This window comes from Martes martes, assembly GCF_963455335.1.
Source record: "Martes martes genome assembly, chromosome: 15".
Lineage (NCBI taxonomy): Eukaryota > Metazoa > Chordata > Mammalia > Carnivora > Mustelidae > Martes > Martes martes.
The window spans coordinates 66,213,768-66,232,348 of NC_137903.1; the positions used below are offsets into that span (position 1 = coordinate 66,213,768).

At 41.0% G+C, this 18,581-nt stretch overlaps 1 protein-coding gene and 1 pseudogene across 2 annotated transcripts in view; both read right to left on the bottom strand.

The window, feature by feature from the left end:
* Window positions 1-2,883: 2,883 nt before the first annotated feature.
* The window catches only part of MROH9 (maestro heat like repeat family member 9), a gene marked incomplete at both ends in the record, with an annotated part of 79,672 nt that continues 63,974 nt past the window's right edge, over window positions 2,884-18,581 (bottom strand). Inside the window, 5 exons of the mRNA XM_080824517.1 lie at window positions 2,884-3,140; window positions 4,652-4,714; window positions 14,268-14,370; window positions 14,544-14,729; window positions 14,831-14,983. Coding sequence (XP_080680643.1) covers window positions 2,884-3,140; window positions 4,652-4,714; window positions 14,268-14,370; window positions 14,544-14,729; window positions 14,831-14,983 — 762 coding nt within the window. The remainder of the gene's footprint in view (window positions 3,141-4,651; window positions 4,715-14,267; window positions 14,371-14,543; window positions 14,730-14,830; window positions 14,984-18,581) is intronic.
* Window positions 17,252-18,177, bottom strand: LOC308356044 (spermine synthase-like; annotated as a pseudogene). Its single transcript has one exon. The product of its transcript is annotated as a spermine synthase-like (transcript).

Below are 18,581 nucleotides of genomic sequence, written 5' to 3' on the forward strand. Positions count from 1 at the left end.
TTTGGTGTCTCAGATAATCCAGCATAATCTCTCCATCTCAAGATCCTTTAAATAACCACATATATAAAATTCCTTTTGCCATGTAAGGTAACATACTCACAGATTCTGGGAATCAGGAATTGGATCTCTTTGGTAAGGTTACTAGTTAGCCTATCACACGAGGCATCTTGCAAGTTTAGAAGGTGGGCAAGGAAAATTTTTTTTAACATTATTTTAATCTGATTTTACAAACATTCCTTGCTTTTTCAGATGCAACAGCACAAACTATTAGAGTTGTAGAGTGACTCAACTTTGAGATGTTAGTAGGCTTATGATTAAAATAATATATATTATATTATATGCATAATATAATATATAATATATATATTTTATATTAACATATAATGTATTATTTGTTTCAGGAGTATAGGTAGAATCGTCAGGCTTACACAATTCAGAGCACTCACCATAGCACAGATTCTCCCCAGTGTCCGTCCCCCAGCCACCCCATCCCTATTCCCCACCTCCCAGCAACCCTCAGTTTGTTTCCTGAGAAACAAACTTTTGTCTCCCTCCCTATCCCATCTTGTTTCATTTTTTCCTTCCCTACTGCCCACAAACTCCCAAGCTTCCTCTTAAATTCCTCATATCAGAGAGATCATATGATAATTATCTTTCTGTGATTAACTTATTTCACTTAGCATTACACCCTCCAGTTCCATGCATGTCATTGCAAATGGCAGAATTTCATTTTTTGATGGCTGCATAGTATCCCACCCTATATATACACCACATCTTCTTTATCCATTCATCTGTTGATGGACATCTAGGTTCTTTCCATACTTTGGCTATTGTGGACATTGCTGCTATGAACATTCGGGTGCACGTGCCCCTTTGGATCACTCTATTTGTATCTTTAGGGTAAATAGTAGTGCAATTGCTGGGTTGTAGGGTAGTTCTATTTTTAACTTTTTGAGGAACCTCCGTACTGTTTTCCAGAGTGGCTGCACCAGCTCGCATTCCCACCAACAGTGTAGGAGGGTTCCCCTTTCTCCGCATCATCGTCAACACCTGTCGTTTCCTGACTTCTTAATTTTAGCCATTCTGACTGGTGTGAGGTGGTATCTCACTCTGGTTTTTACTTTTATTTCCCTGATGCTGAGGGATGCTGAGCACTTTTTCATGTGTCTGTTGGCCATCTGGATGTCTTCCTTGCAGAAATGTCTGTTCATGTCTTCTGGTGGGCAAAGAAATTTGCCCTGATTTTGAAAAGTGAGGTCTCTGGAACATCTGGGTACTATGAAGCAATATGAATTAAAGAGTAAATTAAAATTATCCATTCTTTCATTATTGTCAATATTAAGTAACACTCATTAACATCTGAAATCTTTTACTGAAGCATGAGTGAAACATGTCCTGTTAGCATCTCGTTCATCTGGCATGTGTCCTTTGAGCATCCATTCTGAGCCAGAGTACTTAACTGAGTGTAAAACATATTTGCCTTCAAGAAGCTTCCATTTTGTGGGGCAGAGAGAGAGAGAAAGAAATTAGTGATTTCACTATAGGCGGGGAAATGTAATGAAAGCTACACGGAACGCTAAGACAAAACATAGGAGCAACATGAACCTACTTGTTCAAAGGGGTCTGGAAAATGCATCTCAGAAGTATTGGTCAGGGTTCAAGTAGAGAGGCAGAATCAGGGATTTGACCGCAAGGAGTTGGAGGTTAAGTAGTCTCAGCAAGGCCGTTGTCTTCACATTGATGCTGGAGCTTGATGTTTGCAGGGCACGCAGTTGGGAAGGGAAGGGGCATGTAGAGTGGGAGTGGGAGAGGACGGGGGAAAACCCACAGTCTTGGAAGTATGTTACTCTCCTATGGCCTCTGCCATTGATGGTGTTGATGATGTGCATGGCTCACAGGAGAAGCTGGTGTCCTTTGTGAACAGAATTACATCAGAGGAGCTGAAGGAGGACCCAAGGCTGAGGCAGTGGCTGCTGCCCCACACCAGAGAAATGAAAACATCCATGCACTGCAAGGGGACATACTACAAAGACACAACTCCTGAATCATCTGGGCTTTCAGCTAACTACAAGTCATTTCCTGTAACAGGAGGGTCTGATGTTAGGCGGGGAGGACAGGGTGGGAGGGAGATACAGTGAGGGAAGTGAAAGATGAACCCAAGCCACAGGTCAAGCGAGATCACTGGGGACTTTCTGATGGGTCAGGACAGTGTTCGACTGCACCCTGAGGGCATTGGGCCACTACTAACGAGAGTGGGTTATCCAATTTTCATTTTGAAAGTTTAAAGTGATTAGCACAGCATCATCTTCCCCTCAGGACTCAGCTCTCCCCATTCTTTCCTTGCCCACCTGTGTCCATGACAAAGTCTCCAGCTTCCCCCCAGGACTCTTCTTGCCTCAGAAATAACATCTCCCTACTTCCCTTCCTCTCTCCGTGCAAGTCCCATTTCTTCCTTTTTCAGTACTGCTCTAGGCAGCATCTGTCCCAGAAGGATGGAAATAGGCCCACTGGTGTGTCACTAGACCATGACCTTCCTGAGAACAGGAACCTTGTTTATATAATCCAGATGTCCCCACTGCCTAGCATAGTGCCTGGTACTTAGAAGGTGTTCAATAGAAGCTTATCGATTAAATAAAAATCCAAGAGTTTCTCATCACTTTGTTTATATGATTTTTCAGCTGTATTAATCGATCACTGTTAAACATAGGAAGGCAATGGATTTCGATATTTGCATAGAGAATTAAGTGACAGGAAAGGCTTCTAGCATCCTTCAGGAAAGCATGTGTGTATAGATTCGTTATCAAGAGGAAAAGGAAAATCATTTCTCTTCTGAGATGTGCTCTGAGCCACAGACCAACATCTCATTCTTTCCTGAACTGTTTCCTAATTCTCATCCATACGGGCTTCCTTGTCATTCTTGGTGTCCTTAATCCTCCCGGGACTGCTGGCCGGGTTGTTGGGCCACTTATAATGATAAAGAGGCTTCAGTTTTCTTGCGTAGATCGAGTTAAACACTCTTCGGAAGATTTGTTTAAGGTTGGAGGAGGTCAGTCTATGGGCTATTTCCTTAAAAACTGTGTAGGTTATCTCTGCCAACTCCCTGGTCACAGGGTCTTCATCGCGAAGCCTCTGGTCAATGGCTGTAAGAGAAGAAGGGCCTTTTAGTGCAAGTCGTGTCTCTCATGGCCGAGAAGCTCTAGCCACGGACAGAACCACCACCTTCCACAGAGTCTCTCCTTTCCTTCTCCGACCCCCCGATTTTCATTATTTTGACTAGAAGCATCCAGGAAGCTCTACCTGCTTATCCCCACCGGACCTCAGTAAAGAAAAATACGAACACTCACTAAGTAGTTACAGAGCGCCTATTACGTGCTGAGCTTTCTAAGTAGCAAAAACACATATTCATGAAGAGGTTCAGTAGTGCTCATAGTGATGACAAAGTTGGAATCAGCCTCCATGTTCTTCAACAGAGAACCGCGTAAAAATCGGGCATATCATAAAATGAAATAGCTCACACACAGTAACATGAGGCTGTCAACCCACGGTCCTTGGCACGAATATGTGAAGTGGAAGAGTTATACGGCCACGAAGGGAGTTTAAAAAATCAACGTGTAATGACTTACATTCTTTAAAAACGTCTGAGATAACATAGAATGCCAAAATGCTAATTTCATTCTATCCAGATACCAGGCTTGTAGGAGCTCTTTTCTCCCTAACAAAAAAGAAATTCAGAGGGAAAAGCAAGGGCAGAGGTGGCGAGGAGAGGGGAGGAGAGAAGGAAGAACACGACCCTGAGGGACACGTAGGCAGAGCCGTCGTGCTTCACGTCGCTAGGCGGTCAGTAAGTAGATGCTGAATAAACGGGCGGACGGGTGAGCGAGCGGGGGGAAGAGGGAGGAAGATAATGTCGTGTCAGCGCGGGCTCCTCGGTTGTATCAAACGTGCCCCCCGGGGGAGGGATGTCAAATCGCGGCAGGCTGTGGGGTGCGGGCAAGGCATATGGGAAATCTCTGTACTTTCCTCTCAGTTTTGCTGTAAATCTCAAACTTCTCTGGAAAATAACCTCTCTGACACACATCAGAAAAGGGAAGGCAGGCAGGCTGCCACCCTGTTTTCTACCTCACCTGTCTGTACATCTGATCCTGGGGAGGAAATACAGGCCAAGAGGGAGACGCATTGGGTGCATGTGTGCACCGCTACGCTCTGAAACGTAAAGTCTTGGAGGGAAGGGACTTTGCCTCGTTCACTGCTGTGTGCCCTGCAGCCGCAATAGTGCCGTCACATGGTAGATGCTGCAAAATATTTGTTGGATAGATGAATGAGCGAATAAACCTTCAACTCTGTAGTTCCTGGGGGTGAGGGGATGTTAGGTCTCAAATAATGAGAGGGATGGATAGATTTAAGTACCCCCCCCCCCCACACACACACTCAGAAAGGAAGGGAAGAGAAGGAAACGGAAGAGAAAGGAAGGGAAGCAGGGACGGGGAAAGGAAGAGACGCCCTCCAGCCTCGTCCTTCCAAGGACTCCCCCTCACCACTCTCCTCCCGTCTCCGGCAAAATAGCTGGAAGAACACACCTATGGACTCGATCACTAATAGTGAATTCACTTAGACGTATACGTACAGGTTCCATAGTAACTTCAACACTTACCCTCAAGCATGACTTCGATTTCATCTCTGAGCAGTAAGTGGCCACCTACCTTTGCTAGGTACCCTGTGCGCAAAGCAAAATTAAAGTTACCCCAAAATATAGGATGCAAATTCATTCTCTGATCTGGCTGCTTTCACAGCTTTCTTCAAAGCAAAACATCTCTAGATTATCTTTGAAACATCCTTTAGAGCTTTCAAATAATTACTACACAATGAAACTCTTTATTGAGATATATTTACGTGGAGAAATGTACACAAATCATAATTGCACAGCTTGGTGAACGACTGCAAAGTGAACACTTCTAGCTACCACTTAGACCTTAAATAGAGCAAGTACCAGCATTCCAGAAACCTTCCTCATGCCCTTCCCAATCTCCTCTCCCACCCTTTTAAAATATTCTTTTGCTCAACTTGAGCATTATTGTGACACCCATCCAGGCTCCTTATTGTAGCGATCGTTCATTTATAGTTTATTTATTTATCCATTTCTCATTTATTTACATAACAGCTCTCATGCCTGCTTTCACCCTACAACTGCAGAGCTGAGTACTTTTGACAGAGACCAGACAAATCCATAGCTTAAAGTATTTACTATCTGGTCCTTTACAGAAAGAGTTTGCTGAACCCTGTTATAGGATATTCTGTCTTATGAATGCAGCATTTTTAAAAAACCTGTTCTACTGATCCTGGACAGTGTGTTGTTTTTAATTCAATTCAATTCAATTCAATATTATGAATGATGATGTTATTATGGGCATTCTTGTATGAATTTTGGTGTGTGTTTGTATGCACTAATGTTTGGTTTGTAGCTACCAGATGACTTACTGGCTAATGGATATGTTTATCTTCATCTTTAATCATTACCGCCAAACAATTTCCAAAGCGGTTGTACCAATTTTCACTCCCACCAGTAACTATGAACCTTTCCGTTGTTTTATAGCCTCTCTGCCACTTGACATGGTTAGTCTTTTTCCTTTCAGTTATTCTCACGGATTTGGTAGTAGCATCACCCTGATTTTCTTTGCTTTTTTTGGTGATGATTAATAAGTTTTATATAGCATTTTTTGGCCACTTGGCTATTTCATTTATAAAATATCTGTAAGTATCTTGCCTGTTTTTTATATTGAGTTATCTTTTACTGATGTATTTGTAGGCATTTTTTATTTGGGATACTAATGTTTTTTAATGTCACATGACTTACAAATATCTCCTGCTACTTCAGGACTAAACTTTCCCATTTGTATTTTTTATTTTAATAAACAGAAATCTCTAATTTTAATATAGTCCACTTCACCATCTTTTTATTTATGGTTAGTGAATTTTGGAGTCCTGATAGGAAATATTTGCTGTCTCAAGATCACACTGATATTCTACTATACGTATTTCTAGAAGCTTTATTGTTTTAACTTCTACCCTTTGGGATTGTAGACCAAACTGCAATTATAATGCATAAAGTAGGAGTCAGTATATTTTTTATGTGTGCGTGATTAACCCAGCACCATTAAAAGAAAAAAAAACACAAGTCGTTTCCCCACTGCTGTGCAAAGTCATTTACAACATAAATCGTGTGGGGGTCAGTGTCTTGACTTCATTCTGTCAGTGCTACTGCCACACTACCTTCATGTATGACACGTCCTGATACCCTTCCAGTAGTAGAAGTTCTTCAGCTTTGTGGTTCTTTAAATTATCTTGGCTTACTCTCTAGCCATTTAAATTTTCATGTAAAGTTAGGAATCAGCTTGTCTCATTTCACACATGCGTTCGCGCACGCACACACACACCCCGTGAAATTTTGTTTGAGATTGCATTGAATCTACAGATCAGTTTGGGGAGAGCTGACATTGCCATAATATGGAATCCTTTAATCCACGAACATGATTCGTCACTCTAAAGTTTCTAAAAACTTTCTCAATATTTTCCAGTTTTCTGTGTATCAGTCTTATACATCTTTCTTTTGTTTTGAGCTATCTGACGATTTTTTTTTTTTTTTTGGTGCTGTTGTATTAGGCATTTTCAAAAATTTTGTTTCCTGGAGCTCCTGGGTGGCTCAGTTGGTTAAGTGTCTGCCTTTGGCTCAGGTCATGATCTCAGGGTCCTGGGTCGAATCCCACATCTGGCTCCCTGCTCAGCGGGGAGCCTGCTTCCCTCCCACTCTCCCTCTGTGCTCTCCCCCTCTATCTCTCTCAAATAAATAAACGAAATCTTTTAAAAAATGTGGTTTCTTGGTCATTTATTGCTGGGATATAGAAGTCCAATTGATCTTTGTATTTTGATGCTATAGCTAGGAAACTTGCTAAATTTCATATTATTCAAATAGTTTTTTTCTGAATTCTTTCCAATGTTCTAAATATTTTTTCTTTTTTTCTAAATATTTTAAAATTTTTTTTTTTTTTAAAGATTTATTTATTTATTTATTTGTCAGAGAGAGAGAGGAGCAAGAGTGAGCACAAGCAGACAGAGTGGCAGGCAGAGGGAGAAGCAGGCTCCCTGCCGAGCAAGGAGCCCGATGTGGGACTCGATCCCAGGACGCTGGGATCATGACCCGAGCCGAAGGCAGCTGCTCAACCAACTGAGCCATCTACAAATTTTAAAAGTGTTATTTTCTTTTGTCTAAATGTATATATTTTATTTTATTTTATTATCTTATTTTAGTTCCGAGAAAGCCGGGGGGGGGGGTATTTACTAGAGTTCCTCCTCATGGTCAGTCTATTGCAAGTTTTGTTCTTTCAGTTCAGTGGAACCTAAAATTTCTGCACTTTTTTTCAGCTTCCCAACCACCACTTTTGCATTTAGAATTGGCAAAACCTAAAAAGGGAAATAATCCCCAGATATCAGGTGTACTTCTTTTGGTATTCTATATTATACTATACTATACTTCTGTTTTGAATCACTGCCTTTATAAAAGCTCTTAAATGTTTTCAGATAGGTTTTTAAAGCCTTTTTGAAACTGTTCTTGTTATCCTCATTTTACAAATGATACAACCAAAGCCTACAGAGGTTGAGTGACTTGGTAGAGGTCACATGGCTAACGGGCATTCGTTCTGAGATGTGAATGCAAGCTGATCTAACCCGCACCAAGATTTCATATTGTCTCTACTTCAGTCAAAACAGTGATCACAAAAATCAGAACCATTGATCATTTTCAAAACCCATCTACAGATCCTACAGCTCAAGCTACTCTTCTTGGCATGGGGGGAGCATGGGCTTAAACCTTTAAAGAGTGTTGTGGGGTATCCTTATATGTCAAGTTTTTCCCCTCTGCTTAATTTTGTAATCCAATGCAATTCCTTTTAGAATGAGATAGAGAAAACAAATGGATGAATGAAAGTTTCCCACGCTAGAAAGTACTAATTTCGCCCAATGTCAAATGGCTTCTTTCCTTTAGTTCCCTTACTAACACCGCTGTGTTTTAGCTGGACATATGGCCACCCAGCAGACGTTGAGATTTCCATGACTTCTTTGGACTTTGGCAACATGTGTGTGTTCTGGGCTAGTGATCATTTAGCAGAGGTAATATTAACTGTTTCAGGAATTGGGTGTGACCTCTTGACATGTTTTTCCTTTCCAGTTGACTGGCGTGTAGAAGTGGTTGCAGGTGCTGGAGCAAACATCTTGGACTTGATGTAGGAAACTGTGACGAGGACACTAGAGCAATAGAAGAGCTGGTGCCAATGTCCTGGCACTTGGCCTGCTATGTGAGAGAGAAAAAACTACTACCTTGTTTCTGCCACAGCTGTATTTGGGTCTTTCTTACACTGCAGGGACGTATTTCATAAATGCAACATAACCACCAAAGGAACAAAACAGGTGGCAAAGTTAGGCAGCAACACCTGAACACTGAATGGCTCTCCTGACACGGCAGTTGTGAAAGTCACAAATGAACGATCAGGCAGAATTTGAAAATTTGACAAACATGGCGGATTAACCAAAATGCCAACAAGGCCCACATGAGTGTGACCTCAGCTGTGTGGAAGATGGCAGTGGGTGGTGGTGGGGAGAGTGGTAGACAGGAAGTCCAAGCTCCAGCCATGAGTGTGGCGACTGTTAACTCCACTCAGTTTGCTACCATGAAGAAATGCAGGTTCAGGGCCTCCTTATCTTTCCTTCCCACTGGCCCCCAAATAATTGGACATCCAGAGAGACTCATGTGAAGTCTCAAATTTTACATGTCTGGGCTATGACATATTGCTGGCTGTCAGTTGATATCATTGTCTTCTTCTTGCCCATTAAAATGCCTCCATCAGAAAGGACGAATACCCAAATTTTGTAGCAACATGGACGGGACTGGAAGAGATTATGCTGAGTGAAATAAGTCAAGCAGAGAGAGTCAATTATCACATGGTTTCACTTATTTGTGGAGCATAACAAATAACATGGAGGACATAGGGAGATGGAGAGGAGAAGGGAGTTGAGGGAAATTGGAAGGGGAGGTGAACCATGAGAGACTATGGACTCTGAAAAACAATCTGAGGGTTCTGAAGGGGCAGGGGTTGGGAAGTTGGGGGAGCCAGGTGGTGGGTATTAGGGAGGGCACGGATTGCATGGAGCACTGGGTGTGGTGCATAAACAATGAATTCTGTTACGCTGGGGGCGCCTGGGTGGCTCAGTGGGTTAAAGCCTCTGCCTTCAGCTCGGGTCATGATCCCAGGGTCCTGGGATCGAGCCCCGCATCGGCCTCTCTGCTCAGCAGGGAGCCTGCTTCCTCCTCTCTCTCTCTGCCTACTTGTGATCTCTGTCTGTCAAATAGATAAATAAAAATCTTTAAAAAAAAAAAAAAGAATTCTGTTACGCTGAAGAAATTAAAAAACAACAACCAAAACAAAACATAATTCCAAGCATTTCTTGCAACTAATGATTGGTCACTGGGGGTATAAGAGACACCATTGGTTGAGACTTTGTAGAAAGCTTTGTAAGATGGGGCTGACCCAGAAACAAAAAGCTGATTTTTGCCCTTTACTTTTTTGTTTCTTCCTCGGTATAAGTAACGCTGTTGAAAGGCTGAAGGTAATCAGAAAACACAGATGGGGAGAGATGCCACATGCTAAGGACGGGTAGCATTATAAAGCCAATGATGCAATGAATATCTAGGTACACACGTCATTTCTCAGATGCAAGCGTGTCGAGAATAAATCCTCCTGAGAGGAGGCAGAGTCAAGAGTACACAGCTCCCGTTTTGATGGACGCTACCAAACTGCTCTTCTTACAGGTGGTGGCTATTTACATTCTCACCAATAAGGTGAAGAGATTACCTACATCTGGCCACCTCACGGTGACCATTGAGTGTAAAACTTTTTGGTCTTTGTCATTGTGTTGGATGGAAACATTTCATTTCAATTTGCATCACTTTTTGGATGAAGTTATGCAAATTTCATGTTAATGAGCCAAATAATTTTTTTCATGTTCAGTGTCCATTTTTCTAATGGGTTATCTTTTCTTACGGATTTGTATAGAACCTTCGGACAGGAAGAACTCACCCTTCATTTTTGGTGTCATAAGTGTTTCATCTCAATTTGGTTTTTCACTCTGTTTATAGTGGTCCCTGCAGAAATATTTACACTTTTCATAGATTATCAATCTTTTCTTTATGATTCCTAGATTTTGACTTTTACCTCAGAAAGATCTTACCCAATCCCTGATTATAAAGCAAATTCTTCCATACTAATTTTTGCTTATCATTATTATGGTTTTATTTTCAGCATTTGAGCCTTTGACTATCTGAAATTTATTTAAAGTAGGAAGTAAGATAGGAATTAAAAAAAATAGGAATTTTTAAAAATTCCAGATGGCTCACCAGGTGTCCCCGAACTATTTAAGGAATATTCTATATTTTCATCACTGTTAAAGCCATGATTCACCTTAAAATAGTGCATGTTTTGATGGTTATTTCTGGCTGGTATTGTTTATCTATTTATTCCATGTGACTTTAAGTTCTGTAGCTGTATTAATACCTGATAGAGCTAGTCTTTGTCTTTGTCTCTGTCTCTCTCTCTCTCTCTCTCTTTTTTTTTTTTGGTCAGAATTTCCTGGATATTCTTGTATGATAAATTCTATGTTAATTTTAGAATCAATATGTCACTTTTGAGAAAAGAAAGCCCTACTGATATTTTATTTTATTATTTTTCATTTTCTTTATTTATATTTAAGATTTTACTTATTTGAGAGAAAGAGAGAGAGAGAATGCACATGAGCAAGGGGAGGGGCAGATGGAGAGGGAGAAGCAGACCCCCCTGAGCTGGGAGCCCAATTAGGGGCTCTATTCTAGGACCTTGAGATCATTGCCTGAGCGGAAGGCCCACACTTAACAGACTGTGCCACCCAGATAATACCCTAATGATATTTAAAATTGGCATTTCATTCCATGCCTATATTCCATGCACATTTAAAAAAAAACCATTTTATTTATTTTCCAGAGAGACCATTAGAGTACAGGCAGGGGGAACAGCAGGCAGAGGGAGAAGCAGGCTCCCCACGGAGCAAGGAGCTGGATGTGGGACACGATCCCCGGACCCTGGGATCATGACCTGAGCTGAAGGCAGCTGCTTAACCAACGGAGCCACCCAGGCATCCCTTCCATGCACATTTTAAATTTTGATTTTTTGGCCAAAATATGGTTTATACCTTTCTATTCATTCAAATCTTCTTTGCATCTTTCAGTTATATTTGCAAGGTTTTTTTAGTAGAAATATCGTATATATTGCAGGGTTTTTTCTGGATCTCCCTTCCTTCAGTTCGTCCAAGCTTCTTCCTTTCCTTCCTCCCTTGTTCCTCCCCTTCCCCCCAGGACGCTTTCTTTCTTGCCTTCTTGCCTCTTCCCGCTCTTGCCCTCCTTCCCCCTCTTCCTTCCTTCCTTCTTCCTCCCTCCCCCCCCCCCTTTTCTTTTTCCTTAGGATTTTGTGGCACTGGTCTTTGGTACTTTAGGGTTGAATACTGAAGTGGAGAAATCTAATGACAGATCTACTTATTTTGTAATTTGTAGATGACTTTCCCCCCCTAAATGCTCAAGAATACTTTAACTGTGAAGTTTCATAACTTTATTAGGAAATGTCTTAATGTTGTATTCTGTATAAAATGTTTCTTGAAAAATTATTTACCACCTCAGCTTATTAATCAAGTCTTTTTTTCTTAAATTGTATCTTTGAATTCCTTTTTCTGCTCTAAAAATTTTTCTTCTTCAGGGATATCATTTATGCATAGTTCCATTTCTTTTTTTTAAATTTATAGTCAAGTTAGTTAACATATAGTGTAGTATTGCTTTCAAGAGTAGAATTGATTGATCCGTCACCTACAGAGGGATCCTACAGAGCATCCTGTACTCAATCAAGTGATCTCCTTCAAGTCTACTGCCCGTTTAGCCCCTTCCCCAACCCACCACCCCTCCAGCAACCCTCAGGTTGTTTCCTATATTTAAGAGTCTCTTATGATTTGCCTGTTTTTATCTGTTCTACTTTTCCTTCTCTTCCCCTATATTCACCTGTTTTGTTTCTTTAATTCCACATATGGGTGGAATTTTATTTTAATACAAAGATCATAATCATATGATATGTCTTTCTCTGACTGACTTATTTTGTTTAGTTCTACCCACACTGTTGCAAATGGCAAGATTTCATTCTTTTTGGTCACTAATATTCCATGGTTTGTGTGTGTGTGTGTGTGTGTGTGTGTGTGTGTGTGTGTCTCACATCTTTTTTATCCATTCATCAATGGGTGGACATTTGGTCTCTTTCCATAATTCGACTATTGTTGATAGTGCTGCTATAAACATTGGGGTGCACGTGCCCCTTCAAATCAGCATTTTTGGATCCTTTGGATAAATACCTAGTAGTGCAATTGCTGGCCCATAGGGTAGCTCTGTTCTTAACTTTTTGAGGAAACTCTGTATTGTTTTTCAGAGTAGCTACACCAGTTTGCCTTCCCACCAACTGTGCAGAAGTGTTCCCCTTTCTCCACACCCTATTTTTTCCTTGAGTCATTAATTTTAGCCATTCTGACGGGTATGAGGTTGTATCTCATTGTGGCTTTGATTTTAGTTATCCCAGGATGAGTGATGTCTTTTATTTATCTTCCATATCTCTCATTGTCCCTTAGTTTTTCAAGCTGTTTCTTGCTGGTTTTCATTCCTTTTGCTAGAATTTTTCAGCCCTGTACCCCTTGTCTTTTACTGTGTTATCAACAATATGTATTTTCTCTTCTGCTGGTTGTAGTGTACTTTTTAATAATGGTTATATATTTTTTTCTTATGCTTCCCTGCATACTTTGAAAACTTATTTTTCCTGAGCTCCCATTTTCCCATCCTATATTTCCTATGTGTTTGTATCTATACCTTAGATCTTTATATAAAAAAGTTTTGGATTCACAGAAATACATATCCTCATTTTTATCTGGTCCGTAGAAACATTTTCTAGGGGTGCCTGGGTGGCTCAGTGGGTTAAGCCTCTGCCTTCAGCTCAGGTCACGATCTCAGGGTCCCGGGATCGAGCCCCACATCAGACTCTGTGCTCAGTGGGGAGCCTGCCCCCCCCCACCCCCGCCTGCCTCTCTGCCTACTTGTGATCTCTCTTCTCTCTGTCAAATAAATATATAAAATCTTAAAAAAAAAAAAAGAAACATTTTCTAAGCTTTGTTTTTCTTTTTTCCTCTATTTTCACCCTGGAAATACCTCTGTAGAAAGATAATGCTTTTTTAATTCCTTATTTTTGGATCTTGCAATATTACATACAGACTATATACAGAATATATAATACAGTGTTTGTGGAAAGTTCCAGGGTAGAATTCAGGATAGCAGAATTCTTTCTGGATTGACATACAGCTCTGATGATGCAGGGCTTTCTGTATGTCGTGTCCCCGCACTCCTCTGAGATCAACAAAGGTCAGGAGCTCTAGTGACGACCACAGTTCAGTTGGTCTTCTACCCTGACTGACTGACAGGGTCTCCTCCACCAGGACAACACGACCGTTTTTCCTCAGTCCTTGGTGGTCCTGCTATTCCGTGATGCCAACTAGGGCTGAGGAAAGATCCCGCGGTCAAACTGGGAGCTCACTTCCTGTCATTCCGACTAAACGTTTGCTAATTTTGATCTTTACAGTGATAATTTAATGGGAAAAAAAGCACTTTTTGGTCAGGTTTGTCCAAGATCAAAAACCTTAGGTATCTTCTGTTGGAATCTTCCTTCATATCCCCTCCCCCCCACAACATTAAAAAAAAAAAACTTTGCTGGATTTGGTAGCATTTCCTCATTTGTTGTAGTTTGTGGTTAGAGAGGTCTATGTTTTATTAAAGATGGTATTTGTATTTTTTATATTATTCTTATTCTTTGGGTAGTGACTGTTAAGCAGTGAAGGGGAATGGTTAGCAGTGGTTTGCCACCATCCTAAATTTGAAATTCATCCTGTTGGGTACACTTTGTATGAGAATTTAATCACACAGCAAAACTCACTGCATTAGAAAGTAGAACTCTATTCTCATCATGTGCATTAACTTCGATTCATAGATATCACCATGGCAGTTTTGTCCATCATAAACAAAGAAAATTTATATTTTTTTAAGAAATACTTGCAGCTGCTACCCTATTCTGTACCTTATAAGGAACATTAGATAATGAGAATCGGATTTTCTTTACCTATTAAAATAACCGACGCTCTCCTCAGATATACTCGGGAGCTTCGCAGGAATCCTAAGGTATCAGATATCAAATATGTAATGTAGTTCTCATGAGATGTAAGCTGAGAATAAAATGAAGAAAAAATACTCAGTCATTGGAAAAAGCACATTTGCTCCCTCTGGAGAGGCTTCCAGAAAGAAGAGCTTGGTTGCTTCTATCAAGTCAGGGCCAGTTTAAAACTAGGGGTAGGAATCTCTTCACTCTCTTGTTTGTTGGTGTTACTCAGGTTATTACGTGACTTTCATCACTCGGGGTCGCCTTTGAAGCCAACTTTGTAACTTTGTAGCTCTCACGGCCACTTACGAGGTTGCTGCAGACGCTGAGCACCACCACCTCGAAGCTGTAAAACTCGTCCTTGAGCAAATGCCACGTTGGCCAGTTTAATTCCGAGACGCAGATCGATAACGTATACTTACATGCCTGCGGAGCAGAAAAGGGCCACTGAGGGTTTGCTCATCTGCGGTTACACAAAACACCGCGGTTCTCTGCGAAGCTAAGAAAAACAAGATTGTAGGACTTACTTGAACGACTCTAATTTCTGTGTCTTCCAAAAACAGGATCAGAGGCACCAAACCTCCAAGAATCACATCATTCAGCATCCATGTGTACTCACTCATGTCCCTGAGTAATTCGCCGAAGTGCTGAATGGCCATGCTCCGGATGCCTCCGTTACTCTAGAATATGCGCACAGAGAAAGGCCTCGTTTGAGGCTATCGCTAGGGTTCTTTTCTTTAAGCAGTGGGAGATATGTATCTCCCATATATATATTTTTATATATTTATTTATATACTATGTATAATATATACATATATTTATTTATATACAAATATAATACATATTAAATATAAATATATATTTATATATCATATATATAAACATATATGTTTAAATATATTTACATGTACATATACTATATGTGTATATATACCATATAGATATGTGTTCATACATACATATATAATTATCATTATCATTTTTTAAATTTTTTAAAAGATTTTTATTTATTTGACAGACAGAGATCACAAGTAGGCAGAGAGGCAGGCAGAGAGAGACAGGGAAGCAGGCTCCCTGCCGAGCAGGGAAGCAGGCTCCCTGCCGAGCAGGGAGCCCGGGACCCTGGGATCATGATCTGAGCTGAAGGCAGAGGCTTTAACCCACTGAGCCACCCAGGTGCCCCTTAAATTTTTTTTAAGGTCATTTATTTATTTGTCAGAGAGAGAGCACAAGTGGAGGAGGGGTAAAGGGAGAATCAGGGTCCCCGCTAAGCAGGGAGCCCAATGCGGGACTCAATCCCAGGACCCGGGATCATGACCTGAGTTGAAGGCAGACGCTTAACCGACTGAGCCACCCAGGCATCCCTATGGCTTATTTTTAGAAAAGATTTACCAGGGTCTAAGTAGTCAACTCTTTTTGATTGTAAAATAAAGATTTGCTTACCAAAATTCAAAATGCATTAGAAAAATTTCCTGTGAAAAGTGGTTCTTAAATTTAGGAAGACAGTATTTAATAATGTCCTAAAAAGATAAACTGGAATAATCTGTATAACCTGGAAATAATTTCTATAAATGTACTTAAAGTAAAGTAACCTGGTGTATTTGAATGCTGTAGACCTTTGCAGATTGCCAAGGAATACCAATGGGAGATCTTTGCACACTGGCATGGAACCAGGTTTCTAAGGGCTTGCTTATGCCAGATAGGAAGGTTATGGGATTATAAAAAGCTAGAAAAGAAAAACTGCAAGTTAGAGAAGAGGTTAATTTTTTAAAAATATAATATCACTTTCCAGTTTTTAGAAATGTTCATGATTTCATTTTTTTTTTTTTAACTTTCTCTTCTCCGGAACATACCAGATATATTCCCAACAAAAGACAAATGGCTAATACACCTTCTTATGTTCCTTCCCTGAGGTAGTAAGTGTGGATCAAAGCAAAAACCTAAAGCAACGGTCATCGAAACATGCCCTAAGGGCGGGAAAGCTGGTGTAAATGAGCAAAGCAGGTGGCATTGAAGGAAAGCAGGGAGACGAAGGAGGCTGAGACAAAAGAAAGCTCTGGGCCTCTCTCGAGAGGGCATCAGCCTCCTGCGGACTGTTGCCAAGGAGGCCGGTGGGCTCCGGTGTTCTCAAATCTTCTGAAACTTCATGAAAAATTCAGATTTCTGTGAGAAATCTCCCAGTTTAAAAATATCGGACTTACACTGTTTGAGAGTCAAGCTTAACACACCGCAAGGTGCATTCATCTGAGGGTTACCTGTTTGTACCCTTGGTCTACAGGAAGTCGTGCGCTAACCATTGAAAGCCCAGCTAGACTAGTGCAAAGAGCTTTGAAGTGCCCCACACCTGCCGAAATTCCAGTTTTGTCCCCCAAAGATGAGTAAGCTTGAGCAAGTTATTTTTTTCTTTTCTTTTTAATTCTTTTCTCATTTGTATTTTTAATCAAATCATTGCTGTTCATTTTTTTCTTCACTCTTTCTTATAAGCACCATATTTTAATATTTATCCATAAAAGGTCAATTTTTTGGGTAACAGCGTCAAGAACATTGATGTTCATTCCTCCAAACAACCAAATTTGAAGTCTACCAAAGCAAAAATAAAAAAGCAAACCTCCCCCACAAAAAATAACAAAAATCACACTCGAGGGGCTCAGTACATTTAGCAGCCTTCCCTGTGCTGTCTAATCATTCTTCAGATGACTTTCAAAGAAAAAAAACCCAAAACAAAATCACACCCCCCCAGGTCATCGACATATACACTTTCTACTTGCTTTTTTAAAAATGAAAAATAATAATTAAAGAAAAGAAAATGGAAGGAATTCACAGTCAATTGCCTGACTCAGACTGATCTCGAGTATGGCGTGGGAAGGTCAGGAAGACTATTTGCAAATATGTCTTCATAAGCCGCACTCTAGAGCGGTGTGAGTCAGGCAGTTAGGGGATACTGGTCTTCAAGGTTTAGCTTTCGTCCAAACTGTAAAAGACCCACAAGTCCAAGTATGAAGGGACACGGAGGAACTCCTTTGAGAATTCCACAGGACAATACAGGTGCCCATGCTGTTCTTCATAGAGCGACAGGGCTTCCCTCAAACTGACACAGTTACCCTGTGTAAAATATTTCCCATCCTGTTTCAGTACTTTTACTGAGAGGTCAAGAATCAGTCTGAGGAACTCCCCTGTGGAATCTTCTTCTGGAGACATGGGATTGGAACAGCTGTCCGATCGTTAATCCTGTGGTCAGACTCTCTCCCTTCTTGGGTTTACCTCTTCAGCGCTGGTGTGGTCTCCTAGAACCTGAGAGCAGCCTCCTCTAAGATTGTGTAAGACGCCCCCACGTGTTTCTCGCATGTATTTCTTACATCCGTCCATTTGGCCAATCTCTTACCAGAGTGACTGTCTTTGGTTCCAGGTTGACTATTTCAAGTAATATGGCCCATCTCCGGCCCCAGAATCGGGGTGTCTTTGCCACTTTCATCTTTCCCACTGCACATGATGGCCCGGAGTAAACAGCCCCACTAAGGATAAGAATATTCCCGAACTGCTTCTATTGTAGAATTTTAATGCTTTGATGAAGTGAATCTCATCATATACCACTATATCTATGTCTTCCTCAACCAGACGACCGTCGGCGGTGGGCCAGTACCTATCAACGGCCCTTCCCCGAACTATGGGTGGTCATCGCTTCACCTGCCCAGTACTGTCCTGACTTAATTCTTTCCTTCTTTCCTCTATTTTGTTCAAAAGACTTGTGATAACTCTGAAGACCCAACAACACCAGTCCATGTGGGTAAATTCTCAAATTAGCAAAGTTGCCATTTTTGTTTATGCAGGTCGCTAAAGAATTGTGGTCTTGACAAGTGTTCACCAACTCTGTCATCTCTCCCTCCGGGAACATGGGCTGGGGCCTTTTAGAATGTTCTCACCATCAGCTTTGCTGTGGAGCTTGGAGTTCAGGTGCTGTGTGGAGCTGCTGCCCCAGGGAGGCAAGGCCTTGTGTCGTGCCTGGGGGAAGTGGCCATGGGAGCCTGGGGGCTGCGTGCCTATCATTGTTTTTCTTTAAATATGGAGAAACACAGTATCATAGCTTCCCTGATATCCTAATATTTTTCAAACATTCAACCTCCAAGGAATGACTTAAGTTAAATTGATATTTGTTAATTTTCTCTTCTCTCTGATTTTGCTTCTTTTCATTTGGTGTGGTATGATTGTTTATTTAGTTTAGTTTAGTTTAATTTTCCCTCCAAGTGATTTCACTTTGAAATATTTTTTCACATGGACATT